Source organism: Pituophis catenifer, unplaced genomic scaffold (genome assembly GCF_029215685.1).
Source record: "Pituophis catenifer annectens isolate HBS135680 unplaced genomic scaffold, rPitCat1.0.hap2 SCAF_1, whole genome shotgun sequence".
In the NCBI taxonomy this organism is placed as follows: domain Eukaryota; kingdom Metazoa; phylum Chordata; class Lepidosauria; order Squamata; family Colubridae; genus Pituophis; species Pituophis catenifer.
The window spans coordinates 252,498,270-252,514,855 of record NW_027256881.1 but is presented as its reverse complement, the minus strand read 5'-3'; the positions used below and the strand labels follow the sequence as shown (position 1 = coordinate 252,514,855).

Below are 16,586 nucleotides of genomic sequence, written 5' to 3'. Positions count from 1 at the left end.
GCGGGATTTGCCTAATGACCACAACTGGAACTTCCAGTGCTGCCATCATTAAGTTGGCATGGTCACGTGACCTTTGCAAAGGTGTTGCTTAGCAACAGAGTTCCCAGTCCCAGTTATCATCATTAATGGAGGACAAACTGTACCTCCAACGTGCAGTCAGCTTCTCAATTACCACCTCAGGGAAGTCCAACAGGAGTATGTCATCCTTTTGGGATTCCCAAAGTCTTCTGTTGAAATACCATAATTCTGAGGGGTTATTTATTTAAATTATTATTTAAATCCTGATAATCAAGTTTATGCTGATAGTATCTCAAACATGGCCAGTGTTTTGGAACGCTGTTGCCTGCTTACAGCAGGAGAAGTAGAATTTAATAAATTAAAACAAGTTTATGAGCAGACTAAATAATTCAACGTCTTGACTACTTTGCACATTAGACAACTGAATGGTCTCTGTGTAATCACTAAAAATAGGTACATATTGCTGGTCCTATGCCTCCCTGTCACATATTGGCTAAGACAACTCCTCTGTCCAAGTCACCACTTAGTCTCATCCCTGCACCCAACTGGAATGTTTCATATTACATGGAAACTAAGTTGTTGATCTGTAAACACAGACAGTCCTAATATCTGTAGGACACATCAAATCTGGAGCCAACAAGAACTCTTTTCTTCTTGTTTAGATAGCTCTATTATGCAAGCATTCTAAGAAAGATGTTTACTGCTAAATCCACAGACAGTAGTGTATAGTCACAAGGTGCATTAGAATTACATATCTGCCATTAAGAAGCCATGGATCTTCTGTTTCGGTCTCTTCTGGCCCCCTCTTGTGGAGTGATTTAGATTTTTAATGTTATCCGAGTCATTTCTTCTGACCAAACATATATCAGAAGTTACAGCGTGAGTGAGAATATGCTGTCATTTTGGGTGGCTTTATTGAAGGGTTTGTAACAAGCACAAAGCTGGCATTATTTGTTTAGAGTAGGCTGCCTTTCTGTTTGAAAGAGGCAGGTACAATCAATCAAGTTGTCCAATTTGATACGCTATTCTGTTAAGGCTATAGTGACATCTAGTGGGTTCAAACAGAGGATATTGGGTTGACGGTTTTGGGTTTTTTTGGGGGGGGAAGGGAGTTGGTTCAATAAGTACCTTTCTTGGAAAATACTAGAAATATTTTAGGGTCTTATAAGTAAATTTGATTTTAAATATATTTGTAGTGCCTTTGTCATGTGGAAAAAAATGACTCAATGATAGTTGTTGGGTGTAAAGGAGAAAATATTTTTCTTCTCTCCTTGTCCTTGCACTTTGCCTATGAGATCCTAAGTTTCTAAGAACTGTCAATAAAAACAAAATTGTCTCTGGGTGTGGATACCAAGTGGAACAAAATAAAGCCAGATATTTATTTATTTTTACCATTTTTCAAATTATAATGGCATTTCATTTCACTTGCACATTGTGCAGGTTTGAACAGTAGTCTCCTGAATTCAAGTACACAAGGAATCTTCCAGTCATTTCATATACTAAATGAACAATAGCTAGATTTATCTCTAGAATTTGATTTCCCGAAATGGAAAAACAATGAACTGACATTTTCAGTATCTACGTGTTATATAGCATTAGCTAAAAATGCATTTACATTTACATTTACATTATAAATATGTTTCTTGTATCTGCCAAGAGGAAAGGTGAAAAAACCCAAACTCAATTATTCTTTACCCAGAGCTAAAGTTAATTTACAAACTTTTAAGTCTTTAGACTTTGACATTTCACCATTCACTCACCTCTGTCCAAAGGTGCTTTTTTGAATGGTTTGTTTCCTCTAATATGTCACACAGATGTGCAGTCAGAAATTAAACCCATTTCAGATACTTGTCTGAGCTGTTAGCACGCTGCTTTTTAAAAAACACATGCGCACGCACAAATTCAAAACTACTTCAGCACTCTGTTTCCATTAATTATCTGCTGCAGTTCGCTGTTAGTGTTACTGTCAGCGTTAACTGTTACTTCTAAAATATTTCCTGGCAATAATTCTTTTGCAATTTGTTAAAGGAGAACTGGATTTGGGCTCTGCTCTCTCTCCTCCCTCCCCTTTCTTTCTTTTAAATGCTCAACCTCATTTCAAGATTTATAGGCAGCATTTAAAAGAATCTTAAAGGCAATTTACCTGCTGGTTGTTTTTTTTTAAATACACATGAAATGTTACTCATTGAAACATATGGGCTTAGATCGTAAGTGCCCGTGAGCATAACTCCAGCCAGAGTTATGCTGTTGTTTGTTAAAGGGAAAATACATTATTTTTGCCAGTTTGTCCCCCTGAGCATCTGTCCTGGAGGATTAAACCCGGTGGGTAACTTTCTTCTTCCTTTTCTGCTAGTGGGCGACATGTAAAATGTATGTTTAGTTATAGGACTCTGCGTGTTGTAATTTAATCCTGTTTTAGGAGTTGTTAAAAGATACCTGGTTTTGGATTATTTGCTTGTTAACTACCATGTAAATAAAGCAACTCAAATGATAGCCAAGGAAACTTCTTGCTATGAGATACAGGAGACAGCCATTCCAGGGATGGGGGAGTATAATAATGATAGTGGCAATTATGTTTATGAATGTTTTATCTTCACAGTGGCTATCAGGTCAGATTAATTGTTCATCTAGCCTAGCACTGTGAGTTGGTAGCTCTTCTGGAACTTCAAGTGGAGAACTTTCTTTTCCCCTGATGTTCAGTTCTTTAACTGGACCTTTTGTTTATAAAATGCTGCCTGTGCTCTACCTCTCAGCTATATTCCTCCCTCCACAGCTGATGTAGGTCAGACTTGCTGTATGCCAGTAGTTGCGTTGTCTCCACAAACCAAGCTCAGACTGAGTAATGGTCTATTACTGAAATGAATCTCTACTTTTTACTCCTCTCCTGTGCTCCCATCCGGTCTCTCTTCTCATATTCATGCTGCAGAGCTGACTTACTTTCCTTCTATTCAGCAACTTTTCTCAGCCTAATGTGATGAACTGTGATTGCCCAGATTCCCTGCTACGAGCATGGCCATGCTTGCTAAGGATGATGATAGCCATAGTGTAATATCATTAGAGGAATGAGTGGATGGAGGAGATGCACCAAAGAGGTGGATCTGGTCTTCTAGGTATGGCTTAATCTGTGTTGCTGTTCACCTCATGTACTCATGAAGATCTCATGCTTTAACAATGTGCAGAATAGCATCATGAGCTTTGATAAAAGAAAGCCTGTTATATATTTTCAAATATATATTAAGTATATTTTTGGAGGTTCCAATTAAGGAGCAGAATTCAAAGAGCCATTCTATAATAATTGGTTTCAACAAAGTCATTCATTCATTCATGTTGTTTAATGTTGACAACAAGACACCTTTAAGCACATCGCAAGTTTTTGGTTTTGACTACAGTAGGAATTCGATTACTTTACCAGCATTGAAAGTCATTGAGGTTATTTGGCTCTTCTTTGGTAATAGAGTTCAAATGTGATTTTAGTTTTCTTTAGTTCCTATTTTAAAATGCCTAGATAATATTTAAACATGGTTGAACTTGAGATTATTACTCTTAATCAGCCCATGGATTGCCATCTATAATTATAAAACACTTCTCAGTGTAACCCAACTTTTCTGAGATAGGGAATAAATGACCATGAGTTTACTTTTATTCAAGTAGGAAATTTTATTCAAGTTTGGTGTTTCATGACTTAATCAAAATAGCAATAGCAATAGTAATAGTACTTAGACTTATATACTATTTCACAGTGCTTTGCAGCCTCTCTAAATGGTTTACAGAGTCAGAATATTGCCCCCAACAATCTAGGTCCTCATTTTACCAACTCAGAAAGATGGAAGGCTGAGTCAACTTTGAGCCAGTGAGAATTGAACTGTCGGAAGTCAGCAGAATTAGCCTGCAATATTGCATTCTAACCACTGCGCCACCACAGCTCTTTGTCCTTAGAAATCTAGTATATCAATGTTTTACAATCTCTATATTGTTCAGGAAACTTATCAGGGCTTGGACAGGTTATTTACATTTGGTGGCAAACCTAGGTTTGCTTTCAATAATGTGCGAAATGGCCTTGACTCCACATGAAAACTGTACCTTGCAACTATCCAAAATGTCATTCCTAATACATAAAAGATTTCTTCATAATGCATTACAAGGCTTGACAAATCTGCTACTCTAAAGCCTCTAGCCAGTTGATTTGGCTAGAGGCAGGTGTCATGCACACTGCCTTTGTGTCAGTAGCAAAACTTTGATCTTCATTTTGCATTACTACTCCTTCAGAGGGTCTTGGTTTAAAGCAAAAATAAGCAAAGTCAGCATATGTCTGTTTTTCAATCAGCAAGGGAAACCTTTCTCTACCAGCAGAATGCTTGGAGAAGCCTTGCAAGTCAAATTTCAAGGTGTAGATTCAAACTAGAGTTATATCATTATTGTGGAGGTCTCTCCAATATAAATTCAACCCTGAAAAAACTCTGATTTAGTCATCAAGAGCATAGCTAGAGAGTATATGGCAGAATCATGATAGCTTGATAATTCTTCATGTTACAAGTTAGTGGGGCAGGTTTCCTTGCTTATTCTGTGATGTTTGTGCTTTTTTCTGCAATATTTTTATTGCCCTGTGTGTTCTTCACAGGTTACATAATAGGCCTATTCTGCCAATTTGGTGTAAAGGACAGCAGGTGCATCAGAACAGTAGCATAAGATGCTCTTAATCTTTCCAGTTGTTTCTGAGAGCAATGTTGATCAGCTGGAACCTGCGGTGTTTTGGGGAACCTATCCACTTTTATTGCTTAGGAGCTATTAGTTGACAGACAAAGAACACGCTGTTATTTCCCCGCTGCTCTTAGCAATGGAGAAGGAGCAACTTGATAGATTGCCTCAGCTTTAGGAATTCTTTTGTCAGTTTTCACATCAAGTGCAGTTGTACAGTTTATATCAGGCCTAAGCCTAGAGACAACACAGCAAAGTCCAGTCAGGTCCAATCAGGGGTGCTATTCAGCAGGTTCTGACAAATTCTGGAGAACTGGTAGTGGAAATTTTGAGTAGTTCGGAAAAGTGGCAAATACCACCTTTGGCTGGCCCCAGAGTGGGGTAGGAATGGAGATTTTGCAATATCCTTCCCCCAGGAGTGGGAGGGAATGGGGATTTTGTGGTATCTTCCCCTGCCATGCCCATCAAGCCACACCCACCAAGCCACATGATGCCCACCAAGCCACACCCACAGAACCGGTAGTAAAAAAAAATTGAATTCCACCACTGGGTCCAATCCTTTATTTGCTTACACCTAATGGATGGAATCTTGCCCAACTAAAGCTATATAGCCTTTTAATCTTCTAAATATACGCTGAGAGATTCTAGGATGTGACCAACCCTAAACTTCTCCCCACACACACACACACACACAGCTTGGGACTGTGACGCAGTGGTGAAATCCAATTTTTTTTACTACCAGTTCTGTGGGCGTGGCTTGGTAGGCGTGGTGTGGTGTGGTGTGCCTTGGTGGGTGTGGCTTGGTGGGCATGGCAGGGGAAGATACCACAAAATCCCCATTCCCTCCCACTCCTGGGGGAAGGATATTGCAAAATCTCCATTCCCACCCCACTCTGGGGCCAACCAGAGGTGGTATTTGCCGGTTGTTTGAACTATTCAAAATTTCCGTTACCGGTTCTCCAGAACCTGTCAGAACCTGCTGGATTTCACCACTGCTGTGACATCTCTTAATTGGTGTCGCTCTGTGGGAAAGCTCTGTGTTGCCTAAGCTCTCCCAGTTGCACATTCTATCACACTTTGGTACTTTTGACATGTAACCCTTTAGCCAAATATTGATTTACTCCTCAGAAAGTGAGAGACACAACTTGTCTAAATTAATATTTTTATTGTGCATAAAAAGGGAGAGTTTGGTGTAGTGCTTAGGGCACCAGGCTAGAAACTGGAAGATCATGAGTTCTAGTCTTGCCTTAGGCAAAAAACCAGCTGGGTAACCTTGGGACAGTCATTCTCTCTCAGCCCTAGGAAACAAGCAAGGGCAAAATATTTCCAAAAAATCTTTCCAAGAAAACAGCAGGGACTAGTCCATGTCAACACCAGAAGGGGAAAAAAACCTGTCCCAAGGGGACAAAACATTAATAATACATAATTGTGTATAAGAATGAAGCCATATAACAAAGAAGGTTTTCTTACTGCAATACACAAGCAAAGTTTCTATACTAGGTCACTATGCCAGAGTTTAAATTCTGTGCTTTTTCTTCCTGCCTTTCCAAGCCAACAGATATTCTCCTATTCTCTTGATAGCTTTGGGATTAACATTTCTACCCTTCCTATCTCTTTCCTTGAATCTTTACTCTCTTTCATTCTAAATAATGCATCATTGACAAATGTAATTTTGTTGTTTTTTTAAACAAAACTGTTACCGTCAGTGTTTTTCCCAGTTCTCCATTTGGAAAATTGTATAACAGCATTAGCCTTTCTAGACATTCAGGTGAAAAGAAACCATATCTCCTCTTTTCATTATAAAGGTTCTTTAGCTAACTCAAAATTGTGGGGACTGTAGCTCCCAGTTAGCAGCAGAATATATAAACTGGGATTAAGAGAGAAAAGAAAATATGTTTCCTGTAGTTATTTTATAAATAGTTCATATATTAGATAGTATAGGAACATTTAATCCTTATCAATATTTTTTAGATGGAAATAACATATAATCCCTTTCAGTGTGAAAACTAGATTGGATAGGGAAATATAATGTATTTTCCAAAGCATTTTGTTAGGTCTCAGATTCTTTGGTTACTGTTTCCTGCTGCCAGCAAACATATTTCCTCATGGTTATATGGTTGTTCCTGATTTCTTACTGAGAAGAAATGCATTACTTATCTATCAAAGCGCAAAAATGTATGCATTCAATCCATACAGTTGACATGCATTATGTATTCTTGCACAGTTTGAGTTATTTTGAAGGGAATTAGGATCCCCAACTCCCTCTCAATAGACACACACATTTTTTCTCCACAAAATATTATTTGTCCTAAATTCAGAATACAGTGGGTCAGGACTACCTTGACATCAGTGACTTTTTCCCCCCCAAATTACATTTCAAATGTTACTGGATCTAAATGAAATTCAGATAAAATTAGTTGAATAATATGATCTTCCATTCAGTTTACATTGTGTATCAAACATTTTACACTTTTGTCAAAGGCTGACACAGTTCCAAAGAAAGCTCCATGTATCTTTCAGAATTACAAATAAAATAGCAAAAATGGACCTCATTGCTGACAAAAGGACATAAACCCAGTGAGTCGCAGAGTTGTGGAAGGACCAGACTATTGGGTAGGCAATAATTGTGTGGCACAATGTAAACTGAATGGAAGATCATATTATTCAACTAATTTTACCTGAATTCCATTTAGATCCAATAACATTTGAAATACAATTTGAAAGAAAAGGTCAACAATGTCAAGAGAGTCCTTTGAGTTTAGGACAAATAACCTAGTTTGAATGAAGTGTGTGGCTTGATGGCAGAGGGTTCATGTCTGCTGACAAACGTAGGCATTCAAATCATGCATAATGATATATAAAGTAGAAGTAATACTATGTTGCTAAATTTGTCCATGTACTTTGATGTATGTATGTATGTGTGTGTGTATATATATATACATACATGCATGCACACACGCACGCACATACACATATTGTTTGGGTTTCTAATTTTTTTTTTTTTTAATTTGATTTATATACCGCCCTTCTCCGGAGACTCAGGGCGGCTTACAATGCGTTAAGCAATTTAAGGGATACTTAAATGCCATTGCATGACTCATTAGCAACTCCTTAAATAATTATAGTTTTGGTATCCATCCATCCATCCATCCATCCATTCACTCATTCATCCATCACCCTTCTTATGCTGGAAAACAAATTAAAAGAGTAAACAATTATGGTTCTGGTCCCATGAAATGCATACCTAGCCATCCCCTTTCTAGGTATCACCTCAAATATATAATCATTAGCTAGAGATGCACCAAATTTGGGAATGGGATGAGCAAGACTGGCCCTTCTAATCCATATACACACACATAGCCACCCCATGTATTTATTTAAAGTATTGAGAGACAATATATCCAGCATTCTTCCCTCATCTGGTGCCGTCCAGATTTAGAAGCTGCCATTTCAACGCATCTAGAAGTGCCAGAATGGAGGAAGCCAGTGTAGAGGACTCTAATTCCGACCCATCATTCATTTAAATGGACATCTGGATGTCAGAGGAAGTAATTAGAGAAGGCAACCAAGACAGGGTGCTTATGTTTGTGCAGCGTTCAATGAATATATAATGTGAAACAGCCTCTATTCATAAGAATTTATGTAGACATAGATTAAAATTTAAAGAAGGAGTGAGCCAAGACAGCAGAAGCTTTGAACAAAATCTCTCACAGTGCCTCAGTAATACTATATCATGCTTTTTAGGTCAAATTGGATGGTGGTATTGTGGAGAATTTTTAGTTTTAAACAATAGTTCTACCCACTAGCAGAACTTGATGACATAAGATAGATTTACAGGTTGTTCTTTATTTACTTGAGAGAGCATGTCATTGTCTATTAATCAGGGTATTATTAGATTTGGACATGGCAGACCACAGCATAAACAGGATGATACTATAGGGAAAAAAAAAATTAAAAATATGCTTAATGAATGGAATTTTAATAGAAACAACCCCAAAGTGTTTCATTTAAAAAGAAAGAAATCAAATGTACAGAAATAGAATGAGAAAATATCAGGCATGACACTGCAGTAGTTATATGCAAAAAGCATAATGAATATGAGCAACTCTGAATTGGAGCTGCTAAAAAGAGCATATGCATAAGTAGAAGTGTAGTGTCCAAATAGTAGGAAGCAAATTTTATTCTGCTTTTGTCATACCATATCAAGTTCCCAAAAGCTGGGCCCAGTTTTGGAAACTTTGTTTTTAGGAAACATTCGGAGAACCTGAAACATAAACAACACAAAACAATGAGGGTGATCATGGGACAGATAAATGAGATTAAAAAGGAGAATTTTTTTTAAAAAAATGACTCTGCTTAGCCTTGATAAAAGATATCTGGGGGGTGTTATGAAGAAATATAAAATGTTAATTTGGATTCCTTCAATGAGCATAGATTTGAACTCAGTGCCATATCTGTCCTTTTCCAAATGTGCAATTGCAGAATACTACTCAAAAAATGCAAAGGGCAGGAATCAGGTTTATAAATGTTAATATCACTTTATAATGCCTTGGTAAGGCCATACTTGGAATGCTGCATTCAATTTTGGTCACCACGATGTAAAAAAGATGTTGAGACTCTGGAAAAGAGTGCAGAGAAGAGCAACAAAGATGATTAGGGGACTGGAGGCTAAAACATATGAAGAACGGTTGCAGGAACTGGGTATCGGGTGGGTTCTACTTACCTTTTCTACCGGTTCGCAATGGGGCCGCACACAGAAGCTTCCTGATGACATTTGAGTCAGTGGGCGGAGCCTCCCACCAGTTTTACTACTGGTTCTTACAAACCAGTCCAAACTGGGAGCAACCCACCACTGCTGGGTATGTCTACTTTAATGAAAAGAAGGGCTAGGGGAGACATGATAGCAGTGTTCCAATATCTCAGGGGCTGCCACAAAGAAGAGGGAATCAAACTATTCTCCAAAGTACCTGAGGGCAGGACAAGAAGCAACGGGTGGAAACTAATCAAGGAGAGAAGCAACCTAGAACTAAGAAGAAATTTCCTGACAGAACAATTAATCAGTGGAACAACTTGCTTCCAGAAGTTGTGAATGCTCCAACACTGGAAGTTTTTAAGATGATGTTGGATAACCATTTGTCTGAAGTGGTGTAGGGTTTCCTGCCTAAGCAAGGGGTTTGACTAGAAGACCTCCAAGGTCCCTTCCAACTCTTGTTATTCTATTTCTAAATCATTTCAGAAGATACCACCCTGTAAATGACACTCATGAGAAAAGAAATGTCAGCATAGCCTTTGCTTTGCATAATTTGAGAAAATTGCCGTGCCTGTTTTTCAGACAGGTTTTTCAGATGAGACAAAGCCAGCTAAATCAACTCTGCCAGCAGGACTAGTTGCTACCTTATCTGAATGTACCAAATCTGTACCTCTCTGGTCTTTTCACTTATTGGAATACACCAACTTCTACATTGCACAGATTTATCTATAAATAGTATGTAGAGTGTTAAAAGGAAATTAACTAATGGCAGATCAGTACAACTGATAAAAAGAAATGCAGGAATACTTTCCTTTGATAAATGCACATGCAAATACATATGATGTTTTATATACAATGTTTACATAATGTTTTCTCTCTCATGAACTCCCAAATTAAGGTGAGTGCAGGACAGAATTGAAGTTTATTGTTGGGAAAATAAGAAATTGAGTGGAATTGAGCTTGGTGGATATCACACTTCTCCTTGAATGTCTAGGTGACTCCTTAATTTTTTGTAGTAAGAATCTTTCCTGATCCATAATGAACTGTCCGTGGTCCTGTTCTTTGGCAGAACTCATGCTGCTTTCTCTTAATTGGATTTCAGCCTGGAACTAAGAAGATTTTGTGAGATAGTCTTAAATTGGAAATTTCAAGATATTTTGTCAAAAGTATCCAAAACACTGACATTTTAGAGGAAAATAAATTAAACAAAGCTGACTTTGAGATGTGAAAATTCCAGGGTAAATGTTCTCTCTCTGATTATTATTTCTCAAGAAGCAGGGCCCTTTGATGCCTAAGGTAGAAACGCTAAATGGTGCAGTGCAAACAAGCGTGCACTTCTGTGGAGATAAATATTTATCAATTAATTAAATAACTGACACTTTTTCCCACTGAGCCAGACTTCCTCAGTCAGCCTAATGGTAGATCAAATGTGGGTTATGTTTTACAGACTTCTTAAATGATTAAAAAAAATAATTGAACCACTGAAGGTGAAATAGAATCATCTGAATCTGTCATTAAGCAAAAAAAAAAAAAATTAGGAGAAGTGCACATGATGTACGTAAATGCTCTCTCTCTCTCTCTCTCTTTCTCTCTTCACAAATAGGAATGAGAAGCAAACATTGTGCAAATACACAGAATGTTTTCATTCCCCTGCTCTGGGATTTATCAAAGTAGTTTCTAATGGTTTGTTTATTTATTATGTTTTAGATTTTGCGTGGGAGACAAGTTTTTCCTGAAGAACAACATGATCTTGTGTCAGATGGACTATGAGGAGGGGCAACTGAACGGAAGCTTTGAGCCCCAAGTTCAATAGCAAATCCAGTTTGGCTGAAACACTGTGGAATGGACGTTCAGCCACAACTAGCAGTGAAGGGCGTCTCTCAGCTTGCCTGCAATATTTTTTTAATCCTTGGTCCCCAAAGGACGATCTACATTGTAGTATTTCTTCACACACCCACACACACACACACACACACACACACACACACACACACACGCATAAATAACACACAGCAGTTACAATTTTAGATGTACAGTTGTGCCTGCTTAGCTGAGCACTGCATTTGCCTGTATGTTTGTGAGTTGGGAGGGGGGAAATTGGGGGAAAGCTCTGTACAGTCTGTTTTTCTGTATATAAACTGGAACATTTATTTTATGAAAAATGTAATGCAATTTTATTACAGGTGTGAATTAAAAATTATGAATGTTTCCTGGCCATCCTAAAACTCTTTTTTGTTTATATGGAAAGACAACAATCACTCACAGCTCACCCTAAATTATCCATCTAGAATAAAAGCTGGCAGACAGTAGAGGCAGAACAACTGGAAGACTTCGGGCAATTTTCAGTAAACTTGCAAAAATTGGTGACTTGCAACTGATTAACAAGAGCAACAATGATTACACACACTGCCTTTTAAATTATACTGCTGATGTTAAAAAAAAAAAAAACCCACCCTTGGAACAATTAGAAGCAAAGTTCAGAGCAGAAGAATGGTCGTCTTCATTCAGATGTGAAACACACAGTATCTTTGTGGGATCGGAATTGTTTATTTCTAAATGGTTATATTTTCTTCTCTTTGTTACTCAGGCATATAAACCACTTCAGTCTTTAAGCAGCATATACTTTATCATAAGCTTTGAAACAGCACATAATGCCAGCATTAGTAATAATTTATCCCACTGCAGTAAGGAAACACTCTCTGATATTAACAAAAGAAAAAAAACCTACAAAAGGAGCAGAATATCCATTTTATTCCTCCCAAACATCCAGAACAACAGATCCTAGTGGCCTTCTAAACTCTGAAAGGTTGGCACTGCTTTAACCCTGGGGGAGCCAAGAAGGGAGATAGCTACAGTAGACCATGTTGAAGGCCGTAATAGTAACACTGCCAATCCAATGTCCTATAACCGTAATGGCGAACCTATGGCACAAGTGCCACTGGTGGCAGCCAGCGCCCTCTCTGTGGGCACACAAGCTGTGGCCTCAGTTCAGCTCTGCCACGCATGCGCACACACCTCTCACCAGCCAGTTGGTTGTCTGCCATGTATGCGTGGGGGGGGCAGGGCACTGTGCGGAGGCATGCACATGCACAGGGGGGCAGGGGCCACGGATGCATGCATGGGGGTAGGGCACGGGCAGGGGGAGTACTCATATGCACAGGGGGTGGGGCGCATGCACACGCATTGCATTTTGGGGATTGGGGTGTGCACTTTGGGCACTCGGTCCGGAAAAGGTTAGCCATCCATGTCCTATAATGTCTTTCTGCCTGGTCCCCAATTGCTTTTTTTTAAAGGAATTGTGTGACCTGGTTATTCACGAAATCAGCATTTGTGTCCTATATGGAGCTACCCAGAGCCTTCTGCTTCACCATACAAATTCATGAGCCAGTTAAAATCTGATGGGGAATCCTAGTATTTTGCTGGGCTTCTATATCTTCTTCTTGACTCGGAAACAGCCACTCAAGTGGTGCTAATCCCAAATCATGCCAGGGGTAGGATATCCAAAATCGAAACACCGTAGATTTAAGCCACCAAGCAATTTTTATATTGTCTCTAGACTATTTGTCTGTTTTATTAGATTCCTCTCCCAACTCCAACCCCAAGCATCAGCAATAAAGAGAGAAGATTTGGAGTACACACATGAACAGTTAAACATTTGGAGTTTGGAGCTACATTCTAGCTCTCTTACAGTCCAGGCAATCATTTGTTAACATCTGTACCACGCAAGCTCCTATGCAAATGCCGTTTCCATTCTATTGTGCTTTGCCTCTTTCAATTTGGAACTGAATTCAGTTCTATTGTACCAGTGCTAATGGTTTTTTAAAACATCATTTTAATGCTTGATATTTTTTTAACTGAGAGAGAGAGAGAGAGAGAGAGAGAGAGAGAGAGAGAGAGAGAGAGAGAGATCATAAAGAATTATGATCTGTTTTTATAGAAGCTGCAACAAAACACCCAGAATTTTACATTAAAAAAATCAGAACAGACTTTATATAAACACGGTCATAAATATATGAGAAAGTACCAACTAAAGCTGCCTGCTCGTTCTTAGGTACAAAATAAAGACATCTTCTTTTTCCCAAAAAAGGAATCCAGAATAAAAATGCAATCGTGAATTTTTGTGTGAACACTGCAGATTTGCTTAATAGAAACAAGAATTGAATCCCAGAATAATGTGGTTGAATAATCGCTGCAGCTCTGAAGAACAGAGAGCAAAAACGTATTTGATAGTGCTGTACTCATCACTCGGCATAAATATTCATTCGGGCAAATCAGAGCTGGATAAATGGTATTTAGTATTAGCAGATAGCCCTTTTTAGTGCTAAAGATAAACCAGCTCTTAATCAGTTTAGTGACCACTAGCATGTAATGTAGTCTTTCAGCTTTTGAATCAGATCCTGCATTCAGAACAAGTGAAACCTGCCACGGGGGTTTCTGCTTGAGCTTTAATGAATCTTCCTTTAGAGTCAATTTATAGATGCTGCTAACAGTAGGCAAAACCAACAAAGGAAAACCCTACCTGGCTAACTTTCTCGAGACTGATTCAAGTGGTCACTGGACTGGAGGGATGAAGTAGTCCAGAGAGAGTGAAAGACGATTTCTAGACTTTGTGAAGCTTTAAAAGATATCCAACTTTGGTAACTAATTTAAACAAAAACACCACTCTTAAAATTATCATAATGCAGATTTGAAGGTCTGGTTGTTTTAATATATTGAATGTACTGTGTATGCTCTGCTTTTTCACCAAAAATGCCCAAAAGGCAACAAAATGTTATAAAAAAACATAATGCAATTTTCATTACTTCTATTAAATGCATTGAAACACAACTAATATATAATTGAAAACCTAGACAATGTGGTATAGTAATTAATGAGGTGAATTAGGAACAGGAATCTATGCTAACCACAGAAGTCCATTGGATGACTTCAAGCCAATCAGTTTTTCTTATCCAAACCTTCTTTACAGGTTTGTTACTGGGATAAATTAGGTAAGCAGTCCTTCAAATGCTACATTCAACCCTGGGGGAAAAAAGTGAGAATTTTATTTTATGAAGATCCCAATCCTTTCCTAATAAAATGCAGAAACATCTTGGTAGACATCCCAGTTTAAATACTGAGTAACTATCTGAAGAAATATCTCTTTCCCTCCCTACCAGTAGAAGGGCCGTAATGAGAGAACCAAGCTGATTTTCTTTAATTGGATACCTGAAAATTGCAGCTGCCCTAATATATAGAAGAAGGGATGTGGTGACTCAGTGGCTAAGATGCTGAGCTTGTCGATCGAAAGGTCAGCAGTTCAGCAGTTCGAATCCCTAGTGTCACATAACGGGGTGAGCTCCCGTTAATTGTCCCAGCTTCTGCCAACCTGGCAGTTCGAAAGTATGTAAAAAATGCAAGTAGAAAAATAGAGACCACCTTTGGTGGGAAGGTAACAACATTCCGTGTACCTTTGGCATTTAGTCATGCTGGCCACATGACCACAGAGACGTCTTCAAACAGCGCTGGCTCTTCAGCTTTGAAACAGAGATGAGCACCGCCCTCTAGAGTCGGAAACGACTAGCACATATGTGTGAGGGGTACCTTTACCTTTACTTTACCTTTAATATATAGAAATTGGTTTTGATTGGGAGGGCTCAAAAGGCCACATTCCCAGTATCTTTGGTTGGAATATAAAAAGTTGCATTATTCCATTCAATCATATGTTCACTGATCAGTTATGGATCTCTCTAATCAGGTTTCAGCCAGAATTCTTTCTCGGGACTATCTGCCCAATCCCTGGATTTTATCAAATCCTACTGGATGTTAAGTATGTGCTGTTTCCCTTATCCGCTTACTGGGATTTTTGCAGATTCTTTGTCTACCCTGTAGCCCCTTAGTAAGTTGGAAACCTGTTCTGGATCTGTTTCTTTTGTCACTATTAAGAGACTCTAATTAGGCATTCTTGTTTGGGAAGGTAGAATCCACAGGGATCCTATTACTGGTTGCCTATGAAAGAGGGGAATACATCAATCTGCTCACCTCTTTGTGAAAAACAAATGCAGAGCCCTGCAGACCAAAGCCAGTTTCTCTCTGAGATGGTTTGGAAAATGATGATATAGTTATAATTGATGGTGTTTGGCCTTTTCTTAATTTAGAGAAATTGCGGGAAACCAAAGCTGGGTGACTTGTCCTGAATAATGAAGAAATTGTTTTGCCTGCTTTTCTATCCCCTTATTCCCACCTCCTGGAATATCTTGTATTTCAAAGCATTCCCTTCATTGGTCAGCCCAGCTCCAGGCAATCTTAACTGTCCTCAATTTATATCTTTCCGAAGAAGTTAATCTAATATGAACCGCAATTTGTTCCCATGCTATTAGCTTCATTTGAATTACAAAAAGCTGCTGCATTTGCAGCTCCACTTAGAGCTGTTCATTTGTAAGCTTTATCCAGCCTCGGTGCCGTTAATGATCACTCACTTTGCTGAGAGCGATCCGCAGTCTCTTTGCTTCGACTGTAGCAAGTTACGTATTGCAGAGAAGGATTCACTAATTGGCCGGGTGGTGAAAGATAGTCTGAGGAACTCTTTCAGGGATGCGGGCTACAGAATGAAGATCTGTGCATCTACTGGAAACGGAAGACTCCACCGAATACAAATACAATACTGCTCTTCCAGTAATACTGCTGAATAGTAGACAGCCCTTTTCCCTAGTGACCAATGTATACAGTAAATGTCTTTAGTATGGAAATAAGCAGACATATGGGCACAATATCAAGCATGTCTAATACCCAAACAGATTCCTGATGCATTTATATACTACTTCCATGCTCCTCATCAACATGTGCATTAAGGTTTGCTGAGATTTATCTACTGCCAAAAGAAGTATCTGCCTTTTTTGCATAAGCTTGGGAGGGGAAAACAAAGAGGGATACCAGCGACAACATGTGAAAAGCTTCATAGAGATTGAAAGACACACACACACACATACACACAAATCGCACCACAGTTCATCCTGGCCTCTATTCTTAAAACTTTAGGAGGTAAGAGGAAAGCATGGAATGGATGGAGAAGTTTCATACATTGGAACTTTTCCATAGGTGGAAAAGCTCAACAAGGAATCTCAAATGTTGACTGTGGTTTAGATAA

The 16,586-nt window shown here is 38.7% G+C and overlaps 1 protein-coding gene across 1 annotated transcript in view; it reads left to right on the top strand.

Annotated features, from left to right (window-relative positions):
* The window catches only part of LMO1 (LIM domain only 1), a 101,934-nt gene extending 90,603 nt beyond the window's left edge, over positions 1-11,331 (top strand). The window contains exon 5 of the mRNA XM_070957462.1: positions 11,171-11,331. Within this exon, the coding sequence (XP_070813563.1) occupies positions 11,171-11,276 (106 nt within the window). The 3' untranslated portion in view covers positions 11,277-11,331. The remainder of the gene's footprint in view (positions 1-11,170) is intronic.
* Positions 11,332-16,586: the final 5,255 nt, after the last annotated feature.